This window comes from Ictidomys tridecemlineatus, chromosome 9 (genome assembly GCF_052094955.1).
Source record: "Ictidomys tridecemlineatus isolate mIctTri1 chromosome 9, mIctTri1.hap1, whole genome shotgun sequence".
In the NCBI taxonomy this organism is placed as follows: Eukaryota; Metazoa; Chordata; class Mammalia; order Rodentia; family Sciuridae; genus Ictidomys; species Ictidomys tridecemlineatus.
This window is the reverse complement of record NC_135485.1, coordinates 113,326,211-113,353,746: the sequence shown is the minus strand read 5'-3', so window position 1 is coordinate 113,353,746 and position 27,536 is coordinate 113,326,211. Positions and strand designations below refer to the sequence as shown.

At 39.0% G+C, this 27,536-nt stretch overlaps 1 protein-coding gene across 7 annotated transcripts in view; it reads right to left on the bottom strand.

Moving 5' to 3' along the window:
- LOC101954287 (broad substrate specificity ATP-binding cassette transporter ABCG2) overlaps positions 1–27,186 on the bottom strand; it is a 115,905-nt gene extending 88,719 nt beyond the window's left edge. Inside the window, exons 1-6 of one of the 7 annotated variants that reach the window (XM_078021935.1) lie at positions 26,753–27,032; positions 25,172–25,332; positions 11,794–11,881; positions 7,288–7,509; positions 1,196–1,255; positions 422–536 (exon numbers count right to left, since the gene is read on the bottom strand). In XM_078021935.1, the coding sequence (XP_077878061.1) occupies positions 422–536; positions 1,196–1,255; positions 7,288–7,490 (378 nt within the window). In that variant the 5' untranslated portion in view covers positions 7,491–7,509; positions 11,794–11,881; positions 25,172–25,332; positions 26,753–27,032. The other 6 variants (XM_040293100.2, XM_040293099.2, XM_078021934.1 and 3 more) reach the window with 6 other exon arrangements.
- Positions 27,187–27,536: the final 350 nt, after the last annotated feature.

The following is a 27,536-nucleotide window of genomic DNA, read 5'->3' as shown; positions in this document are numbered from 1 at the left end:
CCTACAGACAACTGCAGAGCCTAAAGGAGGCATTTCATCCCTATCTGCACACTCAGATGGAGCAAGAGTAGGTATGCTCACTATACCCAGATACCTCCAGATTGTTGAGTATGAGGATTTAACAAATGCATCTTCTGTGGGGAAGGAGAAAGTTGCAGGAAGGGCAAAAAAGGAGAAGAGTAGACAATTTTGGAAATGATACCACAGGTAGAATCAACACCAACACCCTACAGGGGTCATATTCCAGGTCCTCTCAGTCTTTTCATTTAATTCCACCCTCAATCTTATGGGAGATTAGAAAAGCTGGTGTAAAGAAAGGTAGTTCCTGGATCATGTCCTATATTCAATTGGAAACATGGTAAACTACAAGCCAAGACTCTTGCCCATACAGAAATAGGGGAAATCTGAATTTCCTACTTACTTGTGCTACATAACCTGAATGACATGGGAAACTGGCTGGTTGAGGGGCTCCATTTATCAAAACTTCTCCAGATAATCCATGTGGATCCTTCCTTGCGGCTAAGACATCCAACAACCTATAAAAGGACATTTTATGGGTCTTTTTCTCCCTGTACACAGGCCATACCTCTCAGCTATTCTGAATTAAAATTTTCTGCAAGTTGGACAATGAACTAGTCACAAAGTCTATGGTTCAACCAAAATTTTGCATATACATATATGTGCGCGCACACACACACACACACACACATACACACACACACACATATATATATATATATATATATACAACACATATGAATATATTTAAATTTTCACCTTATCTTTCATTATAAGTTGCAAGAAAACCCAAAAATATAAAATCAAGGCAAACTTGGCTTATCCAGCACATATCTTCCAAATGACCCTTGTGACTGACAGATCTTGGAGAATCCAACCCAGGCAATACACTTCAGCTCCATCTCCCTGCTTTCATATCATCCCCTTTCTTTTCTTCCTCATTAGCTCATAATATGACCAACAATAGAATATAAATTACATTATCATACTGTGTTTATAAAGTTGACCCAAGAACACTTCCTGTTACTTGGAATAAAGCCACAAGGTAGCCTGACCACATATAATCCCCAGCACTTAGACTGGACATGCACAGCAAAGTCTCAATCGACATCTGCTCCATAAACTGATTTTTAAAGCACACTGAAATAGTGCAGAAAAGACTTGCTTATACACTCACGAGGATTTGCCTCCATCTCTGGGTCCCATGATGGCATTGAGGCCAGGTTTCATGATCCCACTGGAAACACAAAAACATATATCAATATATTGTTACACTTTAAACAAAGTTCAGTTGAGGTCTGCATCGAATACACTCAAGGAAGGTTGATGAAATTGCAGACAGAAAACAAGAACTAAGTCAAAGTGGAAAAAAAAAACTATCGATTAATAAAAGTCTAGTAGACAAAAGGTGTCAATCACTAGTCAAGAGCTATAAGAAAGCTGACTCAGGCACCTCTCATCTCCTTTTATTTGTTTTCTAAACCACTTATTCCTTTTGGAAAGTGGCACATTTGATGATCAAAGTTTCTTCAAATTAGCCTGAGGATACAGCTCAACACAAGACCCAATGCTTAGCACACAGGAGCCCTGGGTTGCACCCCCAGCAACAATAACAACAAAAGTTTCTTGAAATAACTAATAGATTCTCTTGAAGCCTCACGGTTCCACTTACTCCTCTTTTTTTTTTTTAATGAAGACATGGTTTTCATTTTTTTTTAATAACTGTATTTTGTTTATTTATTTTTTTGTGTGGTTCTGAGGATCAAACCCAGTGCCTCACATGTACAAGGCAAGCGCTCTACCACTGAGCCACAACCCCAGCCCCCCACTTACTCCTCTTAACACTCTGTAAAGTACATAACAGCTTCTAAGAATAATGTTTGAACACCAATATTCTTCAATAGCCTCAACTGCAATATAGTCAAGTTCTACACAGTAAATTAATGACTAATTCATAGAATATCAACAGCAGTGGTCTCATTACTAAAATCTAACCAGACCAAAAAACAATGTATCTTAGATAGAAACCCAAAGGCTAGCATGAAGCACTTCAGAAGATAAGAAAGCATGACAAGCAATTCAAACTCGAGAAAAATGTTTTACTGGGGCTGTGGTGGTGGCTCAATGGTAGAGCACTTGCCTAGCACGTGTGAGGCACTGGGTTTGATTCTCAGCACCATATATAAATAAATAAAATAAAGGTCCATTGTCAACAAAAAAACCTTTTTAAAAATGTTTTATGGATTAGAAAAGGAAACACACAGCATGAACAACTGGAAAATGCTCAATTTAGAATTTGGAGCCATTGCTCCAGTAGGGGATATCTTTAAACATGTCCAGTCCCAGAACAGTATGTTTCAAACAAAATGGATGAGTCGGGGTAGTATATAATCAGATACAGCAGGAAGGGGTAAAAATACAGCAGAGCCACCATGGGTCACACAGGTATGATAAAATAGAGCCTGGCTTAGCCCACTGAGAATATGTAAGTAGGTCAAGATGTATTTAACAGAGAACAACAGTAATAATGAGAGTTCCAAGTTGACAGCTGCATTCTCAGGTAATGATTCCCACAGAGGTCAATGCTATGATTTCTCAACTGTCATCAGTGATGAACTTCCCAATGTAGTTACCCCACAGTGCTTATATCCAAAAGAACCTCAGCACTCACCACTTGAACTGTCACAAAGGCACTGTGACCAGTGGGTGCTGAAGTGAAATGTACTTTTTGCTTTGCTCATTAACTGAGATACCTCTCCCTAAAACATCAAAGACAATGAGAACCCCACGAAGCTTGAACAAGCCAGAACACAAGACATCACTTATTGTTCTGTGTCTTTTCACTTCCCAAGGGAAAAAACATACCAGTGACTGGGTAAACTGTAAGGTATATCTATCTATAGTGCTCGATGCACCTTTTCTGTTACCAGCTACCTAGTATCTGCTACTGAAATATGACCGAGAAAGTTGAAAATAAAATTGCCACGCACACCTGCAGTCCCAGCAACTCGGGAGGCTGAGGCAGGATGATGGCAAGTTCAAGGCCAACCTCAGCAACTTAGTGAAATTCAAGCAATTTAGTGAGACCTGGCCTCAAAATATAAAGTAATAAAGAGTTAGGGATGTAGCTCACTGGTAGAGTGGCCCAAGATTCAGTCCCCAATAACATGAGGGAAAGAGAGAGAGAGAGAATAATTACAATTTATCCCTTTGTAGAAAAGGTTTGCTGACCCCTGTTCTGCTACATGTTCCAAAATTTTCTGGTTTCCTCACCCATCTATCATCCCTCAAAAAGCTATTTCTTATTGCCCAAATCTATTAATGAGTCTATAATACTTATGAGAACAGAGGAGTTGTCTATGTCAGTAGCCATTTACCCACATTTGTTGAATAAATGAATGACTTCATTTTTATAAATGGAAATTACTCTGAAGACACCAAAAACTTCTTACATATATTTAGGAAAAACACATACAACTCAAGAAGTAGGAAATAACCTGATTAAGTTGTGCAAGTTTTACATTTTTATGTATGAGTTAAAAAATAAATTCAAGCCAGCTTTGATAGTGTACACCTATAATCCTAGTTCTTTGGGAGGCTGAAGCAGGAGGATCACAGTTTGAGGCCAGCACAGGCAACATACAGAGTACCTGTATCAAAAGCAAATCAAAAAAAGGCTGGGGAATGTAGCTCAGTGGTAGAGCATTTGCCAGCATCTGCAAGGCCCTGAGTTCAATCCCCAGTACGATAAAAATTTAAAAAAATAAAAATAAAAATTCAATGAATTAAAAAAGAAGTAAGAAATAGCTTACCAAAAATAGGTATGTACTGACTGGAAAGGAAACAGTTACATTCCCACTTGTGAATTTATGTTCACATAATGTATCAGTCACCCTATTAGACTTGCCCTTCCCCTTCCTTTCTTAGTAGGAAGATAATGAAAGATCTGGGTGGCGGACAGCAACCACCAGCACCCAGGAACACAGGCTGCAAAGAGGTTGAGAAGAAAAGAAAAGCAAGTCAGAGGCTGGGAAGGTGCTTATATTAGGGAATTTTTAAAAATGACTTAGCAAATCAGTAAGAATAACAAAAATAATAACAGCCAGCTTTTTACTTTTTTGAGAAGTAAAAAGCTGGCTGTTATTTGACAAATATGGAAATATAGAAAGAATCCAAAGTATTGAATTGTCATTGCTGCATTCATGAGAAGTCATGAGCCTTAATCTACATAGAAAGCTATAAAATTAGATATGGACAACTCTCAGGATGCTGCAGGGACAGCTGCCTGCCACCCACTGCTCCTCTCACTCCTCCTATGAGATCCATATGCATCTGCACACAGAGGCAGTTGTTGTCATTGTTGTTGTTTCTCTTGAACAAAAATAGAGATGCATGAGCATGCACATGTATGTGTGTATGTACATACATGTATTCCCTAGGCATGTTCATTGAGAAGGCCTGGGGACAATGATGTGTAATAGCAGTGAACACTCTAAACACCCAGATGTTGTTTGCAATAAACATCCTCCACAAGAATAAACATCAGCTGGCTCCAGTACTAGCAGGATAACCACACAGTGAGTCAGAAACTTCTTTATTTGAAGTAAATGGGGTACTGAGAATTGAACCCAGGGCCTTGTGCATGCTAGACAAGCATGCTACCACAGAACTACACCCCAACCCTTTTTAGACAGATAAGTTGCCAAGCTGGCCCCAAACTTGGGATCCTCCTGCCTCTGTCTCCTAAGTGACTGGGATTACAGACCAGCATCAACATGCCCATTAGAATCTGAAACTTCTAAACTGTGCCAAGAAAGTCCTCAAGAATTAGGAAATGAGTTAAAAGAATGAGGGACAAAAAGAACTCATTTTGAAAGGTGTTCCACTGACCAAATAAGGGATACTCAACATGTATAACAATAACTACTGAATACTATTGAATGAAATAGAAATCCATGAGTCAATACAGGAAATGAAAGAAGAGACCATGAATAAAGCTATTTCCTAGAATGCAAACTATTAGAAGATAAAATGGAAAATCACCCTTTGGCATCTATCACAGGGGCTGCTGATCAAACAGGAGTTATCAATGGAGCTGATGCTTACACGTTTAATGAGGAAAAAGATGCTGAATAATGTCAAAGCATCTCCCCTCATAATAATCAGGCACACAGAGGAAAATGGTAGCATTATGGTGAAGTTTGGCAGACAGAAACACAACAAGGTGATCAATTTTAACGTCACCTGGAATGGGTTACAGCTAGAAAGTAGCAAGCTGGATGAGTCCGAAGAGGCATGATAAGGTGGTCAGTCACATATATGAGGAGCACAGGGACAGGCAGCCTTCAGGATCTCGCCTGCCTTCTTTCTGAAGCTTCATGTCCCCTCTCGGCTGCTGCCAGACTAAGTGATACACAAATGAGAGACCAGCTTTTTGGAAAGTAATGCTGAAGGAGCTAGGGATAAAGGAGCATCATGTGGACAGCCTGCCCTCAAATGATTCCCCAAAACAAGTTATGACAATGTATACAAAAAAAGACACAGTAATGGGAGCAAACACAGTGCAGTGTGGACAGTCAAGGACTCTGGTAAAAGGGTTATGTGCATGCAGGTTCATGTTCAAAATTATTTCCATTTTTAATTATTAATTTTTAAATTTCCCAAAGAATATAATGAATCTCCTTCATGAATACAGAATATCAACATCTGCTGAAATTAATATTTTTCCCATAGATTTTCAGCACTGGTGAGGGAAAGCTCAAGTGCTCATTATGGAAACAAACTGCACATAAGATAAAGGATTTTCATAAAGAAAATCTTTGGAATTCTCATGAACAAAATTTTGTTTATTTTCTTCTTACAAAAGATTCTTCAGTTTGGGAAATAAAGTTACCATTTTGAGTTCAGATGATGCTATCAAATATTAATAAAAAAAAAAAGATAATGAGAGCAACCCTTCTCCCATCCCAAAGTCTCAGGGATAACTAAATCATAAATATAAGTAAACATGAATGTCAATCCTTACTGTTCTTTTAATTATAAAAATTCAAAGAATCACAAGATTCAATTGCACTTTTATGATCCTAGGAAAACATAAGACAGTGACCCCCTCCTTCAATGAGACACACACTATTCAGCCATAAATACACACATTGAGAAGCCTTGAGAAGAAGAGACATTTAGTGTAGTGAGTTACTAGTCCACTAGCTTGAGAAGATATGCAAAGTTAATGCACCCTCGCACAGGATGCACTTTACCTCTATTCAAACCTGCACATATTCTAATTCTACCTCTTTTATCGCAAAATCTGAAGGGACCAATATGTACTTGATTATGTTTCACAAAATGTGTGTCAACTTCTCAGACAATTCTAGTGAGTCATGCAGTAAAAGATGATAGCTTTGCATCCACCATTCTTCTCCTTATTCTGGTCAGGATTTCAAACCAATACACGAAAGAGATGAGAAGGCACGACAGCAGGTGTGCAGCATGGAGAGTTCCAGTTCTGCACGGAGCTCTGGGCCTCAGCCCAGTCAATTCAGATCTTGATCATTTCTCTTTCACCCACGTACAAACATATGTACCCAACTTGTCATTTCCTTGTCCTCTGAAGGAAGTTAGAGGCAACTAACATGAAAGACTGCAGTGATATAGCATATAACACACCAAGATTGAAAACACATCTGACTTTATATGGATCCACAACCACACTGGGTCAAAGAACCCTTTTATAACTACTTCCCCAACTCCTTTCCTTGGAGAGTCAGAAAAAAGTTGCTTGCTTATTCTATCAGGAATAATTTACCCAAAGAAAGAATGAAAAAAAAAAAAAACACAACACATAGGGCATGCTTTCTGGGCTAACCCAAATTCACTTCCTGTCCCCACAGGGGAAAAATATAAGCTCTATTCTCTAGAAAAGAAAAACACATAAAGACTAACATTTGCAAACTCACAGAGAAACCTGATAGTGGATTCTATAGACATGGTCCTTCTCTCCACACTTAAAAAACTAAATGACACAAAAACTGCTCAGTCTCTCAAAACATGATACAATCATTTTTACAAATTTCATCAGTTCCTTTCAAAGTTAAACATATACTTAATAAGTGATTTAATCATTTCAGTCCTAGTTTAGCCAAAAGGGCATGTATCAACATGTACAAAGACTTGAATGCAAAGGCTCACAGTAGCTTACTGGTAATAGGCAAACCTGTGAAGTTCATTGTAGGCCAATAAAATGGTCTTTTAAAAAGTTCAAGCACATACTTGATATTGGATAGTATTTCTTTCTCAACTGTTTTCCAACCAAGGAGAAAGCCACTCTTCACTTTTACTCGATAGCAGATGTTATGAAAACTCAACACAGGCCCTTCAGAAAACGTCTGCATGTCACTGGAGGTCATCCAAGGCAGGTCACTGGGTTTCCTTTGTAACATTGAGATACAAATCTGGTCATTACTGGAAGTCATCTGGAAAGTTTCTGATTTTCTGTAGAGAAAAATGCAGTGGTAAGTTGACTGTCCACATAAATGAGATGGTAAATATTAGATAACAAAACAATTAAAAAATTAAGTTAACAATCAAAACAAGCTGTTTTAAACTGTGCTCCAGTGAGTAGATTCCTTTTCAATGAATGGCCCGTGACACTGTGATAAGAACAACCTTAGAACCTACAATGAGGGAAGACACATTTCGTACAGCTGCACTCCAATTCAATGTTGAATAAATTCCTAATAAGTAAAGGGTTAGTAGTATGAAAATTACTCAATACTTATAAAGCAGGAAAAACACAGGTAAAGGTGGAAATGCATACCATAATGCAACCAAAGGTCAGAGACATGATCGTTTGCATATCCCCCCCTTTTTTTTCTTTAATTTTTGGAGATTATTATACTGTTTTGACCAAAAGCGGTTTAGCCAACCAGTCAGGGACAGGAAAAACTTCTCTTAATTAAAGTCCCAGACTTTACATCTCTGGTTGCTATGCATAATTAGCTAAGAAGCTATTATGATTTGGCTAGTAAACGTCCCCAAAGGCCATGAACTAAGGCTGTGCTTCGGAGGATATATCTTGTCACTGGACTCTCCCTTACTTTCTCTCTGCTTCTGGTTTACCTTGGGGTGAACAGATTTTTCTCCTCCATTCCCTTCTATCATGATGTTTCTACCCTACAACAGGCCTAAAAGCAATGGAGCCAGCTGGCCATGAGCCAAAATAAACCTTTCCTTCTTTAAGTTGATTTTCTCAGCCTTTTATCACAGCAATGGAAAGCTGACTAACACAGAAGGTAGACCCCAAAATTGTTTGCAATGACTTAATCATTTCCTTAGTTGGCAAACATATTTAAATTCTAAGAAGCCATAAGAATGAAAATAATTAAAGCAAATTATACTAGTACTTAAGCAACTCAAGATTTTAAAGCAAAAACTGAATACTAAGTTTACAAATGAAGCTTAAAATGTTTCATTAAACAACTTATAAAGGGTTCCTGAAAAAGATTTACATTATGTTGAACTGAGCTTGCAAACTAGGTTTGAAATGCTAACTGCAATAAACCTAGTTTTCTTTTTTAATAGCCAAAAGCATCCATGAAGAACTTTCTCTCTGCCTATGGTGAACTAGCTGCTCCAAACTAATCATCCTCCTGGGAATAAACATAAAAATATAAGAAGTGGCTATGTGAAGAGTTTTCTAATGAGAGCAAACAAACCAACCAGGACTTGAGAAACCAAAGTCCTAGCAAGGAGAGAACAGCACTGGGCAGTCCCAGCACCCCATAACCTTCCCTCTTGTAAGGATGGCCTTAGGCCTTAGCCTAAGCAACTCCATTTTAAAACTCCACTTTGAAACCTAGAGCCTCACCTGGAACACCTACAGAGCCCTCCAAAAGGGTCATCAGGCACAGCCCTGACACAAACAAGTCACTTCTCCCCACCTTGACAAACTCAGAGTGAAGTCTCTGTCATGTTGCCCTCATCCCAATAAGGGTGAGAGGCAAAAAATCAGGGTGGAGACCTCCAGACCAGATGATTTAACCTCAGGGCGGATGACGTCACTGAGAAATCCAGTAGCTAATGTAGTCAGAAGCCCCAAAATTTTACTATAAATGAAGGAGTAAATGAGTAGACAGCCCACACTGATGCCCTCACGCTGGAGAGCCTGATGAGGACCTGGACTGACATCCCAACTCTTCTCATCATTTGCCCGGTCCTCTGCATCTTCCTCACTGCTCTCAAATGGAATAGAAACTGTTCTCACTGTGACACACCCTTTGGTTCTAGTTTCTTTCTTTTTTTTAATATTTTGGCTTTTAGTTGTACTTGGACAAATACTTTTTTTAACTGATTTTTTAAAAAAATAATTAAATGACAACGGAATGCATAACAATTCTTCTTAGACATATACACCACAATTTTTCATATCTCTGTATATAAAGTATGTTGACACCCAATTTGTGTCTTCATACATGTACTTTGGATAATAATGTCCATCACATTCCACCATCCTTGCTAATCTCCTGCCCCCTCCCTTCCCCTCCCACCCCTCTTCCCTATCTAGAATTCATCTATTCCTCCCATGCTCCCCCTCCCTACCCCACTATGAGTCAGCCTCCTTATATCAGAGAAAACATTCAGCATTTGTTTTTTGGGGATTCTACAGCTACATTTTGACTCGGGTGAGAAATGCAGTATCTCTATATGACCCTCTCCTCAGCCAGCTGTCAGGTCCACCCCAGGAAATCTGCCTCAGTTCCTGACCTGATCACCATTGTCTGAGCGAGTGTGCATTTGCTGGACTTAGTTCTGGCACTTGAGCTTAACATGCAGAGGGAATTCTTTCATGAGCCTGTCATGATTAAGAGTGTTTGCAGTGTTTAGAATTAATCTAGAACTGTTTGCTGTGAATTGGTTATGTCTATTGCAGTGTCTAGCATTAAGGATTGTCATTTTTTTTTTATTAAGAACCTCTAGAGTGAAATTGTATTGAGGATTTGAGTGAATATAGCATTGAAAAGGGCAGAAGCACATGGACATTCTTTATTTCTTCCGCTCGACTGCATAAGTCACACCTTTGCTGATCGTGACACCTCTCCAGGTATGGGCATGTGCAGACTGCACACTCATGGGACAACACTCAGGACAACCAGGCAGAGAAACTGCTAGAGGCATCTTCCTGAAGCCCCTAATATATCTGAGCAAATATCTCAGCTGGCAGATACAATTGGAGTTTTGTGTCAGAAAACATAAGGAGCCCTGGAAACCCCAGATTCTGAGATATCAGAAGTGTTACAACCCATGAATATGGACAAACTAAAAAGAAATCAGCTCAATTAATGTGCTCTGCTCAGACTTTGCTAGAAGAAAGTCAAATCCACTCTCAATTATTTTTTCAATTAAAAAAAAAAACATAACAAGTATGCCCAAAAACAGAACCTAAAATTCCCAAAACAAGAACATAGATGCAGACCACAGGTAATCCAAACTGGATTAAAACCACTGATTAATATGTCCAAGAATATAATGAAAAGTTAGATTATCACAGAAGAACCAGTCTCTTAAAAAAATCAAAACTAAGAATTTAAGCTATGGATAAGGGGGCCCCAGCTAAACCATAGGTTCAGGCGCTATGACTGAGTTCCAGGCTAGCCTGGGTAGTCTGGGCAACATGGCCAGACCCTGTCACTTATAAGAAAAATAAGGGGACTTGGATTATAGCTCAGTGGTCAAACACAAGCTCAAGGCCTAAATTCAACACCTTGCACAGGGAAGGAAGGAAGGAAGGAAGGAAGGAAGGAAGGAAGGAAGGAAGGAAGGAAGGAAGGAAGGAAGGAAATGAAAAAAAGAGGAAGAAAAGCTCCTGAATGAAAAGGAATAGAACTGTATAAAAGAACATAAGAAACATGAGACAGGATGAAAAGGGTCCGGAAACTAAGAAGAAGAGGAAAAAACGGGGCAGGAACAATATTTACAGATACACTGGCCAAGTATTTTCCAAAACTGAGAGTACTAAGCTACAGATTTAACAACCTGTAGGGACAAGAAACAGGAGAAGCACAACCTGTAGGGACAAGAAACACAGAGGCATGTCATAGTTAATCTGGGGAGGAAAAAAAAAAGTAATCTCTGAACAATTGTTTTTATACCCCAAATTTAGCATTTAGAAATCTCTATTCATTTTGGAAACTGAAAAAGAAAGAAACCATTTAAATCTTGGCACATAGAATATTAAAGGTAAATAGCTGAGTTTTCATCTGTGAACACAATGAATGGTAATAATTAGCCAGAATTCCATTCTCCTGAAGGAATGAAAGAGGTGGCACAGTAATATGTGAAATTTGCACCTTTACTTTTAAAACACTGTAAGCCATCTCCCCACGCCAATTCCAACACCTGCAATCACTTCTATTGCCACCACCACCCAAGCCCCCGCATCATGTTCAACCACTGAGGATCTTTCCAACCTCCTATGATACATTAAGAGAACTATGGAACACACTGTTTGACTTTGTTAGTTTTGATTTTTTGTTTTTATTTCTGTTTTATACTTATAAAGAAAAGAGGTTTATTTTGGCTCATCATTCTGATTTCAAGGTCAAGGAACACATCTAGTGATGGCCTTCCTTCCCGCAACCACATTTTTTTTTTAATTGGTGCAGTGTAGCTGTACATAATGATGGGATGTAATGTTACATATTTATATATGTACACCATATAACAATGGAATTTGACCCACATCATTCCCAACCACTTCCTCCCTCCCTCCCCACTTACCATGCCTTGGGTCTCATTACTAATTTCCTTTTATTTTCATGAGATATGCCCCATCTTTCTTTTCCTTTTTCCTCTCCAGCTTCCACATCTGAGAGAAAACATATAACTCTTGACTTTCTAAATTTGACTTATTTTGCTTAACATAGTGGTCTCTAGTTTGATCCATTTTCCTGTCTCTATGGTAGAAAAAAAAAACATTGTGTATATATGCCACATTCTCTTTATTCATTCATCTGTTCATGGATACCCAGACTGGTTTCATAGTTTGGCTGTTGTGAATTGTACTGCTATAAATGGGTATGCATCTCAGCTGGGAGATACAATTGGAGGATTGTGTCAGAAAACATGAGGAGCTTTGGAAACCTATAGTATGATAACTTTAATTCTTTAGGTGCCAAGAGTGGGATATTTGGGTAATATATTGGTTCCATTCCTAGTGTTTTGAGGAATCGCCACATTGATTTCCATGGGGGTCATACTAATTTACAATCCCATTAACAGTGTAAAAGTGTCCCTTTTACTCCACATCCTCTCCAGCATTTATTGTTTGTATTCTTGATGACTGACATTCTGATTCATGTGAGATGAAATCTCGATGTAGTTTTGATTTGCAGTTCCCTAATTGCTAAAGATGCTGAATATTTTTTCATATACTCATTGGCTATTTGTGTTTCTTCTTTTGAATAGTGTCTGTTTAATCCATTTGCCCATTTATTAATTGGGTTATTGGATTTTTTGGTGTGAGGTCTTTGAGTTCATTATATATTCTAGATATAATCCTCTGGCAGAAGAGTAGCTAACACAGATTTTCTCCCATTCTGTGTGTTCTCTCTTCACCTTCCCAATCGTTTCCTTTGCTGTTCAGAAGCCTTATTAATTTGATGCCATCCCACTAAGGTACTCTTCCCATTCTTTCCTAGCTTTAGGGGTCCCATTGAGAAAGTCCTTCTCTGTGCCTGGAGTTTAGACCCTACATTTTCCTCGAGGAGTTGCATAGCTTCTGGTCTAATTCCTATGTCTTTGATCCATTTTGAGTTGATTTTTGTGAAGGGGGAAGAAAGGTCTAGTTCTATTCTTCTACATAGGATAACAAGTTTTCTAGCACTATTGGTTTAAAAGGTTATCTTTTCTCCAGTGAACATTTTTGGCATTTTTGTGAAGGATCAGATAACTGTAGTTGTGTGAGTTTGTCTCTGTGTCTTCTCTTCTGCTCCATTGATCTATGTATCTCTTTATACCAGGACCATACAGTTCTTGTTACTATAGCTCTGTAGTATTACTTGAAGTCAGGTACTATGATGCCTCCAGCATTGCTCTTTTGCCTTAGAATTGCCTTGACTATTCCAGGTCTTTTATTCTTCCAAATGAATTTTAGGACTTTTTTTTCTAGCTTGTATGAAAAAAGCCATTGGTATTTTGATGGAGATTTCATTGAATTTTGGTAGTAGGGCCATTTTAACAACATTTATTTTGCCTATCCATGAACATGGAAGGTCTTTCCATCTTCTGACGTCTTCTTCAATTTCTTTCTTCAATGTTCCACAGTTTTCATTGTAAAGGTCTTTCACCTCCTTTGTCAATTTATTTCTAGGTACATATGTATGTATTTTTTGGCTATTGTGAATGGAGTCATATTTCTCAACAGATTCACTGTTGGTATACAGAAAAACTATTGGTTTCTGTGTGTTGATTTGGCAACCTGCTACTTTGCTGAATTTGTTTATTAGCTCTAGTATCTTTTGGTAAAGCTTTTTGGATCTTACAGGTAAAGATTCATATCATCTGCAACCAGTGATAATTTGATATCTTCATTTCCTATTTTCACCCTTTTCATTTCCTTCTCTTGCCTAATTGCTCTGGCTAGATTTCTAGGACTATATTAAATATAGTGGTGACAGTGTCTTGTCACAAATTTTAAAGAAATGCTTTTAGTCTTTCCCATTTACTATGAGTTTGGTTTGGGGTTTTTCATATGTAAACTTTATATGTTGAGGCAGGTTCCTTCTATCCCTAGCTTCTTCAATGTATTTATCATGAATGGATCTGAATTTTGTAAAAGGTCTTCTTTGCATTTATTGAGCTAACAGTGATTTTGTCCTTATTTTTATCTATGTGATGAATTACATTTACTGATTTACATATATTAAACTATCCTTGCATCTGTGGAATAAAAGCAACTTGGTTATGGTGTGCAATCTTCTTAATCTGTTGTTGAACACAATTTTCTAATATTTTATTAAGAATTCTTGCATCTGTGTTCATCAGGACATTGGTCTGTAGTTTTTTTTTTTTTTTTTTTTTTTTTTTTTTCTTGATGTGTCCTTATCTAGTTTGGTGTAAATGTGATACTGGCTTCATAGAATGAAGTTTTCTCTTTCTACTCCATGGAATAATTTGAGGAGTATTGGCATTAGTTATTCTTTAAAGGTTTCATAGGATTCAGTTGAGAATTCATCTGGTCCTGGAATTTTCTTTGTTTGAAGACATTTTATCACTGCTTGTACCTTATTATAAGTTATTGATTGATCTGTTTAGGTTTTCTATGTCTCCTTGATTCAGTTTTGGCACATTTTATTTGTTTAGAAATGTATCCCTGGGATTTCCAATTTCTTAGAGTATATGATCTGCTGGATCTGAGATGTCTGTGGTGATTTCTCCTTTTTCCTCTCTAATTTTATTAATTTCGGGTTTTTTTGGTTTTTTGGTTGTTTTTTTCTTTTTTCTTTTCCTTTTGGTTAGTTTGGCTAAGAGCTTATCAATCTTGTTTAACTTTTCAAGGAACAAAATCTCTGTTTCGGAGGAGCTGGGGCTATGGCTCAGTAGTGCAGGGCCCTGGGTTCAATCCTCAGCACCACATAAATAAATAAATAAAGTTATTTAAAAAAAATCTCTGTTTCACCAATCCTTTGTACTGTTCTTTTCATTCTCAAGTTTATTGATTTGGCTCTGATTTTAATTATTTCCTTCCTTCTACTGGTTTAGGAATTGATGTGTTTTTCTTTTTCAGGGACTTGAGATACATCATTAAGCTATTTATTTGGAATGTTGCTGATTTTCTCAGATACATACTCATAGCTATAAACTTTCCTCTTAGAACCGCCTTCATCAGGTCCCAGAGGTTCTGATATGTTGTATCACTAGTCTTATGTGAGTCTAAGAATTTTTTTAATTTCTACCTTGATTTCTTCTATCAAAAATTCATCATTCAAATGAGCATTGTTCAATCTCAATGTGTTTACGTAGTTTCTGTAGGTTTTGTCATATTAATTTCTAATTTCATTCCATTATGATCTGATAAGATGCAAGGAATTAACAATTGCTTAACTTTAAATACCTCATTGACTCAAGATGTAAATTAAACATTTTGAGGTTCCCATTAATAAAAGACAACAATTGGAACTAAAATACCCAAGAAAGATTACCCATGCTGTTGCAAAACAGTGGGCTAAAAATTATATAAATAAAGTAACAGTGTTAGAAGCATGTGTAGAGTTTCCTTCCCTGTAACTGGGTTAAATTTGTAACTCACATACTGAGCAGCTGCTCAGTTCCTGGCTAGGAATCTTCCTCAAAGAGATATAGGGCCTTTATAATTCTCCAGTCAAAAAAATAACAAGTGATTAAATTGGTCTAACAAATGCAAAACATCAAAACATCCAGTTGAAATGCTATATAACCAGAAAAACATGCATAAAGGAAAAGAAAGAAACAAAGTCGTCCATTTCTCTCACTAATATAGGGCAATGCATTAATCTAAGACAAAACCAAAAATAAAGAAAATACAATGTCTCAGCATCATGCTAACTTCAAAGTCCCCAATCTCCAATTAATCCAGTACACTGGGTTTCGGTGACTCACAAAAGGTAATAACTGTTTTCAAATGAACAGTAATCTCTCCTGTGGTAACAACTTTCTGGTCACATACACAGCTCTCATTGGATTAGACTAATCTTTTTATGTAAAGAAGAATATCCATCACATCTAGATTTCCGTGTGACAGATATCAGCTGCCTACCTTCTTGTTGCTTGCTGGCTTCCAAAGTTCCTGCTCATCCTAACTGAAATTTTCTCACTGTGTCCCAGACTCATTGCCAAGACCTGCAGTCCTTAGATAAAAACCTCCAAAAAACTTTGCCACCCACCTTCCAATCCCTGACACCTACTCATGCTGTGTTGATGATGGGTCTTAGCCAATTTGAAAAGCCCTTCCAAATGGATGATGAGTTGTTACTGGTGGCCAGAATAGAGGCCTGAATTTGGGTTCTGACTGACTGGATTTGGTCATCCACCTACATCAGCTATAAGAGAAAACCCTATAAAAAGGAAAAATGAATTTAATGACAGTTTGACCAAAGCTGGAAAGACAGTGAATGTGCCTTCACTCATCTCCCGGAAGCATTACAATTTATAGGTACAAAAATCCAGGAAATAGACACATATCCATTCAGTGAGACTGTGGGAGCCAAGAGATACATGACAATCTCAGTGCTCTGACTTTGGCTGCACCTTCCTAGGGTAACAGAGAATCAGAAGCTGCTTTGGCTAAAAGCAGGGATCCTTCCCTTGGGCATGCAGATACCCAACATGTAACTAAAGCAAGAAAAAAGCTTGGCACCTCTGCTTTCACTTCCTCTCTGTCTCCTTCATCGCCTTAAATTTGGGGTTAGGTCCCTTCTCTGCTCTGCAAGTAGTCATTTTAATCACTCGGAATATTCATCTAAACACTGATGATTCCAGATTTATTATCCCTTGATAACTCCATTTTGCCCCTTCCTAAATCCATTTGCCTCTTTAACTGTGTTTCCTCTGAGTCACTTCCTTCTACATTTACCTCAGATTTCAGTTTAAACAGGCCTGGTTTATAAGAATTTCTGTGACAAGGGACAGAAACTATCCCCCAAGCACTAGTGAGACTCCCAGAACAAATCACCCTGTGCTGAGACTGCCCCCCTAAGCAGGAACAATTACCCCATGATAAAACTGAGACTGTCCCTCTAAGCAGGAATAATCATTTCATGACAAAAATGAAACCACCTCCTCCAGAGCTTCTCAGAAGCAATTCTGAGATAATGAACAACCCGACCACGGCCTGAGACCAGGATGACTTACTCTTTCAGCTATGCAAACCCATCAGCTGCACATGCCTCCAACCCTATTCTTGTAACAATTTTCTACCAAATCTCAAAATTTCCTTCAGCCCCTTAAAGACTGGTTTGGTCTCTGTATTCCTACATGTATTCTTCTCAGCATGGTCATAGTAATTAAAGTTCTTTTCCTTCCATTTACCACTTCTAATACTCTGACTGGCATAGTGTGACAGAGGACAGTGATCTGTCCAGACTTAGGAATCTGGTAACACTGGTGCCAGGTCAGTGCTTTGGTGGTACTTGGGGCTTCCATTCTCAGCACAGGATAACTGCCTGTAGGAAGCAGGGATGGAGGAAATACTCTAAAGAACAAGTTAGCAAGAAATAGTTGGGGGCCGAGAAAAAAACAATTTGGGGCTCCTTTGAAATTTTCTAATCTTAAATGGGCCTGTCACACCTTTTCTGAGGGTCTACTTACATATACCACCCTCTCCTCCCCTCTTGTCACATTCTAAACAGTGAAGTCACACTTTCACATTTTTGAAAAGTTTAGACCTTTTCCTTCGCTATATCCTGCTATACCTATAATAATAACAATAATCTGCATTAAAAATATCATTTTTTCTACATTTTACTTTCTACCATATTGTGCACTCTTTTCTAACCAGAGTGCAAATTTCAGGTATCATACAAAGAAAATAACACATAGGTTAAAAAAAAAAAAAAGTACCCAGGTAGATCTTAAGTTCTTAGCTACACACAAAGACAAGAATTGAAAGGAGGAAACGTTTGAGGTTCAGAGTTTCAGAGGTCTCAGACCACAGCTGGCAAAAACTCCATTGCTCTGGGCTAGAGATGAGGCAGAACATCACAACAGAAGGGTAAGGAGAGGAAAGCCGCTGCAGGTACAAATATTGCAATCAGTAAGCAGACAGAGCTCAGCTCACCAGAAACAAAATATACATCCCAAAGCCATACCCCCAGTGACCTACCTCCTCCCACCACACTAAACCTGCCTATAGTTACAGCCCAGTTAACCCACTTAAGAGGACTAATGTATTGACTATATTAAGGTCTTCATAACCTGATCATTTCACCTCTAAACTTTCTTGCATCGTCTAACACGTGAGCTTTGGGGGGACCTCATACCTAAACCATAACACCAGTTAAACCTATGTACTAGTTGCAATAAAGGAGGGCCACCTCGGGCCAAGAGCTCAGCGCCTCACCTTTCTCCTCTCTAGGGATGATTCTAGTTTAAGGAGAGTTGAACTCTGCCTCAGAGCCATTAGGTTCCTGCTTAAGCACCTCCTTAAATTATTGGTTGAGGTTAAAATCAAGAGATTGTGGGGCTGGGGATGTGGCTCAAGCAGTAACACGCTTGCCTGGTATGTGCGGGGCGCTGGGTTCGATCCTCAGCACCACATAAAATAAAATAAAGATGTTGTGTTCGCCGAAAACTGAAAAAGAAATATTAAAAATCTATCTCTCTCTCTCTCTCTCTCTCTCTCTCTCTCTCTCTCTCTCTCTCTCTCTCTCTCTCTCTCTCTCCTCTCTCTCTCTTAAAAAAAAAATCAAGAGATTGTAATCCTGACAAGGAGTTAGGGGCCGCAAGTCACTGTCAGGTGGCTCCTTCAACTTGTAAATAGAAAGGAAGAGAAATACAAAATGTAAATTTAAATTCCAAAATTTGTCCCTTGCATTTGGTTTTCATTCATGTTGTCTCTCATTTGACAGATCCACCCTAAAGCAGCCAGGATTGACTATGTACTTCAAGGCCCCTGGTAAGTAGTTTTGAAGTCAATCCACTCAGGTGCTCTGGGACCTCATATGATTGCAACTGTCACTTGGAGAAATATTTTTAACAGGTTGGAAGAGACTTGATCATGGAAGATATATACACTCAGTAAGAAGCTTGAGGCCTTGTAATCAGGAGAGGCTCACGGTATCCGTTATGGAGAATGCTAGGCAAGTGTGGAAATGAGGACCAAGAAGGGAGCTAGTATCAAAAATCTGGGCAGACATGCTAGGACAAGGGGCATGGTGGTGGCAGGAAGGACATCAAATTCAAGGGCCCAAAGAGATAAACTTTTATTTAAACAAAGAATAATGAATAAGATGCTCTTGGCTGGTGAGCCTCTCCACCCTCTCTGGGGTTTTGTTATGCATTCATGTTGCTCTTGGGTTTTCTTAAATGCTATTTGAGGAAAGCAAAATTCTTTCCCCTTTCCCTCTAAATTCTCCTGCTGAGTTCCTGGAAATTAAACCGAGGAGAGGGTGTATTCAGTGCAGTTCAGTGGTAGAGCACAGGTTTGCATGCTGGAGGTTCAAAAAAGAAAACAAAACTGATAACAGTTAATAAAAGAAAAAGTTTACTTCATGTACGGTCACATAGGAATTTTGCATGCACATAGGAATTACTCTAAAGGAATATAGTTTGGGTCTCTGGCAGCAAGTTTTGGGAAGATGAAGGAGGAAATGTATGGTAAGGTAAGGACTGTCTTGGGAAGTCACTGTTAGAAATGGAAACTTCCTTTATAAATGTAAATATGCTGAGTATTTTTCATATAGTTTTGACCATTTGTATTTCTTCTTTTGTTAAATGTGTTCAGTTCTTTAGCCCATTTCTTGATTAGGTTATTTGTTTTTATTGTTGTTTTTTTTTTTTTTTTGAAGGGAGGGGTGTTAAGTTTTTTTAGTTCTTTATATATCCTGAAGATGAATGCTTTGATGTGCAGGGGGCAAAGATTTTCTCCCATTCTATAGGCTCTCTGCTCATGTTCTTGACGGTTTTCTTTGCTGTGAAGAAGCTTTTTAGTTTGATACTAGTTCATCTATAATAATCAGAGAAATACAAATTAAAACTACACTGAAATTTCATCTCACTCTAGTCAGAATGGCAAATATTAAGAATACAAGTAATAATAAATATTGACAAGGATATGGGAGAAAAGGTACACTCATATATTGCTGATGGGACTGCAAATTCGTGCAACAACTCTGGAAAGCATTATGGAGATTCCTCAGAACACTTCGAATGGAACCACCATTTGACCAGCTATCCTTCTCCTCAGTCTATACCCAAAGGACTTAATCAGCACACAACAGTGATGCAGTCACATCCATGCTTATAGCAATTTACAATAGCTAAGTTATGGAACCAGCCTAAGTGCGCTTCAACAGATGAATGGATAAAAAAAACTGTGCTACATATACGCAATGGAATATTACTCAGCCATAAAGAAGAATAGAAACTATGGCATTTGCCAATAAGTGGATGGAACTAGAGACTTCGATGCTAAGTGAAATAAACTAATCCCAAAAAACCAAAGGCCAAATGTTCTCTCTGATATGTGAATGTTAACACACAATAAGGGGGGGGGGGATAGAAGTTCATTGGATTAGACAAAGGGAAATAAAGGGAAGGGAGAGGAGATGGGAATCGAAAGAAAAGACAGTAGAATGAATCAGATATAACTTTCCTATGTTCATATATGAATACATGACCAGTATAACTCCACATCATGTATAATCACATGAATGGAAAGTTATTATATATATATATATATATATATAATATGTCAAAATATACTCTACTGTCAAATGTAACTAAAAAGAATAAATAAAGATTAAAAATTTAAAATAAAATAAATGTAAATATGCTTTAGAAAAGTTTAAATTTATGCTATATTTGTAGAATAATCAGAGAAAGGTAAAGAGCTTTCAATTGTCTTAAACTTCAAATATCATCAGAGGTTCAAGGAGTTTCAAAAAAGGTAACCTCCACTCAGGACTAGTAGGGTTCTTGGCTTACATGATGGCAAAGAATTTCAGCATGTGCCAGTCAGAGACACAGACAAAGGAAGCATGGCACATTCAAGAAACGATGTGGGCTTTCTCAAAAGTGGGAAGCTGATGGAATAAAGCAAGGAACACACATTCAAAGGAGGATGTAGGCCATCTCCAGAGAGAGAAGCAGCAATCTCTGGCTATAACAGGGGTCCATTCATACAGGGACAGTTTCTAGGGGAGAGATTAGAGGTGGAGCATTTACACAACTTTGCACCAATTCCCTTATCTTTGCACATTGCCCTAATGTTATTTTGTATAAGCAAAGGCATGGGTCAAGAGCACAGGCCAAGTGCACAGTCTGGATAGCTCATGAGTGGCAAGAGTTCATGGGCAATTTCTGCACCTCAAAGGCTCATGAGTACCTCCTGCATTCCAAAAGTTCATGGGTGCTACTCTTTTGAGACTCAATCTAGTTTTCTTGTTCTGTATCCCCTAAATTCCCATCTCACACAAAACCCAAATACCAAGGAGAAATATTTTGAGGTAGAATTCTCTGGAACCTTTCAACTCAGACCCATGTTTGATAGATCTGTTTTCAGATCTGCACTGGTGGATTTACGTTGTCACACACAATGTTAACATTTAACACTTTGGCAATTGTGGTGACTTAAAACCCATATGGAAGCTCTTTGTCAGTGACTTTCCAACCCTCCACCTTCTCTCCAATAATGATCGTAACTGCTCCCTTCAGTCAAGCATTGTCCCAACTTTTCACTGTAGATAACTCAACTTCCTATCACTCCTATTTTTCCAGTTTCCTCCTTCCAGTAAGACATTCTAACTAACAGGCACCTCTCTTACGCTCAATAGTTTTAGACATTTGGACACAGCTAGATTTTCACATGGTCTAGAGTTCATCAGATACATCCTAGAGAAGCTCAGAGGGCCTTTAGTCCTGAGTCTAGGAGGGGTAAGTTTGGGAGTAACTTTTGTGTTTAAGGTGCTCGAAATCCAAAAATCCTTGATTTGCCTAAAAGCAGAGCTTCCACAAAGAACTCAGTTGTCATAAATCCCTCCCCTCAGGAGTAATCAGGGAAGAGTAACTCTTACCGGACATTTTCACAAAAGTATCACGTCTCACATCCACTGTCCTAAGGATCCACTCATCTTACAGTCATAATAGGGGCCCATTGCATGCTGCTCTGCCGCTGCAGTTTATTTTAAAAGTGGTGTGTTTTTTTCCCTTCCTCTTTTTTCTCTGTTCCTCCCTAACCACAGAGGAAGTAAGATTAACCTTCTTCCTATCCAAAGCTGAGATTCTGTATGTTGGCTCACAGACCACCAGGAATGAAGGAATCCAGTCTTAGGGTTTGGCACTGGAGGTTCTAAGAAATAGCTACCTCTCAAGGCTACAATTGAATTTTGACTCCTGACAGGGCAAAGCTGGAGGGTAGCCTTTGTGTATCTCTTGTTCCTCCTGGCAGTTAGAATCACAGCCTCTGAGGCACAAGTCTACTGTGTATTTTTTGCTAGCAAAAGGGAATTTTTTTTTTCCTTTTTCTCAAAACTTTTTCCATATTATTGGATCAGCATCAGGGACAAGGCCAGAGCTTTTGGTATCAAAGTGATTTGTTTTCCTATAAGTGCCCTTTCTCCCAGGACCCCTTCATTATTAAGATGATAAATAGGCCCCAAATTCTAAACAATACTGTGGGACACCACCCAAAAATTATTTGAGCCAGGAAGATTTTGGTTTGGCACTGCAAACTATTTTGTGGCTCCTCCCACTCAATGAATTGTGCAACGCATGTGACCTCTGTCTTTGCTTGGCTAGGGAGACTGGAAACTGGACAGCCCACCTCCTACCTCATTTGACAAAAGAATGGAAAACCTTTGATGCTTCCCCATAAATAAAGCAAACTCGGGCTCTTGCTCTCTCTTTCCAGTGGGGAAGCTCGATCCCTAAGATCAGAGAGCTGTCCTATCCCTATCTTCTAAAATTACTTCCTGTGTCCTGGGGTTTCTTTGCCATTTTTGTCTTTCTTAGCTTTATTTCGCAGCCAGCCCATTATGCAGCAGAGGAAACCCAAATTCCACCTCCTGCGCAGGACATGGGCGAGACCTTACTTTGAGTCTCACTTTTTTTAAAATCTATGGCTAAGTATTCTTCCTAATCACATTAAAGTAGATAGTTAGGCAGACACATGCAGGGAGTTGGAGGAGCAAGAATAGAGCTCACTGCATCTTAAGTGACAGAACTTTACATTGGGTGACAGAGAACCCTATTCATAAACCATTTCCTTCACAGCCAGATGCCACCTCCTTAAAACTAAAAAGAACTGGATGGAACCATATTAAGGGACTTTCCAACTGGTGAGAATGTGCAGAACACTGAGGCTGCGTCCTTTGGATGTCCCTGATTCACTGTGATACTATTCATATTGTGACCTCCCCGTGGCTTTCCCTTAAGTACTAATAGGGAAAATTTCTGACATGGCAGAGCTGATGGAAGCCCACTGAGTCAAGGCAGGAAATGACTGGAACCATCCCAAAGAAAAAATTCATGGGTTGGAGGATTCATGGGGGTGGCAGCCTATAAAAACCCACAGTGCAAAAGAAACAAGGCCAAACCCCCTTCTCCTGGCACGGCCCACTCTACGTTCTCTGAAGTATACTTTCATTTCATTAAAGAAGCCCTTTGTACTTGCTTATTCTTGCTGTATATCCTGACTGGAATCTTTCTTTCAGGAAGATAAGAATTGAGGAATTCACAACATAGAACCGAACTGGTTTTTGTCAGTTAAATTCACCTGCCTATAGACACTCAAGAGGGGAAAGCAAATGTTCTTCCTGCACTACAGACAAAAAAGGTCAAGGAATGAGTCTGTGAGCTAAGTCTGAAACTGTAGAGATTAGGCAGGAGCAGCTAGAGGCATGGAACTTGCAAAGTTAAAAATTATCAATTTCCTTTTATCCACAAAGTACACAACAAATTACTTATAATAATATTATTCTACATTTATAAAAAGAAGTCTACAAAAAAGACTGCCCAAAGCAGCTCAATATAATGTTTTGCATCTTTCTACTTTCATCAGTAACACACAGGGAAAGAAAATAAGGGAAAGTATATTCTGTTCACTATCTAGATACATTCAGTAGATACTTAATAATACATGAAATGGTAATGTGACAGAGAAATTAAATTTTTAACATTACTTGATTTCAATTCAACTTCCATGTATGTCTGGGGCTACCATATTGGTGATGCAGGTGATGATTTTAAATTGTATTTCTCTTTATTTATAAATAAAGCAATTTGTAAAGCTATAAAAGATACATACATTTGGCATGTCTTATAACAAATTCTTTTCTAGATTTCAAAAGAGTACAATGCTATCATAGTATAATCTTTCTTTCAAATATAAGAAAGTGCTAAAAAAAAATAAAACTAGGGAAGTGAGAAATTTCTGTTAGGTCAGTCCTCAAGAAAATGGGATCAAACATATCATGATAGAAAAGATTAAGAAAAACAAGCATTAAGTTAATTATCCATCAAACACAGGAAGACTTATGAAGAATTGCTTATCTTCCTCTAATGCAATGCTGGGAGCTGTATTGATTACAAGGGAGAAAGCATACACCAAGTACTCACTGTAATAACCTATGAGAACCTTTACTTAATTAGCATAGTAAAAATCACATCCTGGTGCAGAAACCTAAGGTGATACTGATATAAGCCTCTCATGAAGACCCATGATGAAGGCAAGCTCAGGTGCAACTAAGACTCCACACCTACATGTAATAACACAAAGAAGACAAAGTCCCTGCCTGCCCTAGAGATGCTATAAAAGCTGTGCACTTCTCTTAGGGAATCTGCCTGGGAATTCTGTCCTCACCTGCTGCTTCCCTGGTTTCAGAGAATAAAAATAAAACTCTATTGTTACTGCAATATAGTGTTCCTGCTTGATTCTTATTCTGCAGGCTCAGTAACAAAAGTACCATATGCTTCTGTTTAGGAAAAACAAACTTATAAAAAATGGAAGTGTGGCAAAGTCTAAAAGAAAATACTTCTATTTTTTTAAAACTGTCCATTATTAGCTAAACTCAATCTTCTTCCTCAAGCAAAATAAATGAGGTAAATTCCCCAAAATTAAACAAGATCTATGAACAGAATTCATATAACTTACAAAAAAGAATTATCATTCATGAAGTTAGTTTCATACATTTGTGTTCAAAATCTCCAATAGCACTGGGAAGCCAATGAATACAGGAACTACCTTTAAAATATTAACAAAATTTCTCCTCCACTTGGAGTAACAACTAAGCGTGGGAAGATTTTATCTATCCCATTTCCATTCTGCCTGCACACATTTGGAAACAGGCAAGGTTTTTACCTTCACTGAGCCACTCATAACACACTTTCAGAATGGTAATCAGTTGCACCTCCACATCATTTCTGAAAAACAACTCTGAACTGTCAATTTGTATTTCATACTCACTTTCAAATGAAGATACCAGGTCTTCCAATGAACAAGGACTTAGACTCTTTTTTTCCACCTTTAAGTGTCCAATACACAACTAAAAGCAGGGATAAAAATCTTGGCCTCTGTTCCTCCAGTTTGCATCTGGGCCCTTTTCTTTGGATCAGGAACCTTGAATTCTGGGAACAAGACATTTAACTAATAAATGTCTTACGATGAGTAGAACCTACACTCCCCCAGCAGGCAATAGCATCTTTCATACCTAAGACGAATTAAGGATTGAACAACTGGACCAATTCTGAGATAAAGATCAACCAGACCACAGTGTGACCAAGATGACGTGTATTTCTGGTCACCTTGTCTATATAATCTAGAAACTCATGTCAGTACCCAAGACAGGGCTGGAAACATTGGTCTTCTGTCCCTCCAGTATAGTTACACTAGTTAACCTTACTTTCCTGTTTTTCACTGATAATCTTGCTATTTGTCCTATTTTCTAACAATATGTGCACACAATACCTCCCCACTTTTCCTGCCACACAAATTTCCTCACTCAGCCTAATCACACACAGTTTGAGCTCCAGTTTCAGGATGTGTGTGCTCAGAGGCAGAGCATTAACAGTCCTTGATACAAGCATTGAGAGGAATCTTGTGGACCTTCCAAAGGGGCCCCAAGAAGGAGCCTCCTCTCAACAATGATGTCAGGCATCTGTGCTGTGCAATTCCTGAAGTGCTTTCCCCCAATACCCCTGCCTCCTTCCCAGGTTGCCTCCTTTATGAGTCTCCCTGAGACAATCGGCAATCCCCAGGAAAAACAGTGCACCTTAAGAGATAAAGGAGTGGAAACTCTGAGGGAGGAAATGAGACAGTCTCACAAACCCCCTAGGACAAACCTCTAGGACAATTAACTCATAGCCTGTTAGCCATTAAAAGCATGGTATGTGTTTGTGTGTTCTTCCCTAATTACTTCTTCAGTCTTATGGACCACAAAAGCTAGATCCACGGCTGGGGTGTAGCACTTGCTATATGCTGGGGTTCCATCCCCAGCATTGCAGCAATTCCCAGATGCACTAAAGCCAGTATGCCTTCACCAACATAAACAACACAAAAGAATGAAAACTTTGGCCGCTGTTGGTTCAAAATTGAAACCTTAAGCCACAAAAGGCTAAAGGCAAAGAAACTCTCAGCACCTTTAACTTGTTACTCAGCATAACTTGTGCTCTCTTCTACCTGATCTGCGTATTCTCTTAACAGCTTCCAGGACTCACACATACCACAAGGTTTATACGGGCTGTGGTCCAGATTGGAGGAACATAAATGCCCCTGGGCTCCAAACCTCCAGGCCCCACTGTTTGCACAGGAAAGGAATACCCTTTGAAACTGTGCCCAAAACCAGTGAAAATTCCTAAATTCCACAAAGCCCATTCCTGCAAACCCCTACACATCATAAAAACTGGCCCCTTTCCTTATCCCAAGAGCCAGCATAATAACTCTTAGAGCTGCCTCTTCTTTCTGGCTTAAGGAGAGGTCCCAATACAGCCTCCACGTGAATCAGCTCGATTCACTTTCCATTCTACAAGTCACAAGCATCAAGCCTACCTCAGTGGTGGCGCGCGGGGCTGGTAGCGCGCGGGGCTCTCCTTTCCTCCAGGGCTCTGCAGACGCTGTGTGTGCGGGCCCTGGACATGGCCCGCAGCCGTGGCAGAGCCCTTGCCAAGACCGGAAAGAGCCCACCACGCCCGCTACCCTAGAGGGGGGCACCCACCGCGAGACTGAGGTTGAGGGAACCAGAGTGCCTTGCGGCCTTTCCCTGGCTGGGACACAATCGCCACCACCCCCAGCGCAGCCAGCCCTGCCCTGCGGAGAGCAAAGCGAAAGGAAGGAGGAGGGGACAAACCTTCAATGCCAAAATAAACACCAGGACTTGAGAACCCGGGTCACTGACTGCACAGGCACAATCAAAAACTCCCGGTTTTTTACAGATAGAAAAAGTGAACAGAAGGTGCATGGATGGTTAACAAAGAGAGAAGCAACTTTAAGAGGGAGAAAAGGGGAGGGAGAGGGACAGACAGAGGATATGCGCGCAAACCGCGCAGGTCCACTAAAAATGATGTAGCGGTAACGTTTCCAGGCATTTTACAGTGTGCACTGTCTTCCCAGACATTTGTTTAATTCAGCTTCATACAAGCCTTAGATATGCTCATTTCCTAGATAAAAAATAAAAAAAGAATTTAAACTCCGGAGAGTCAGTAGCTATCCAAGATCTTAAGGCACTAATACACCTAAGGCAGATTTTTAGGTTGGAGCAAACCTGAAACTGACACAAATCACCTAACTCCAAAACTAGAGGTTGTTGTGTTAGAAATAACAAAGAACCACATAC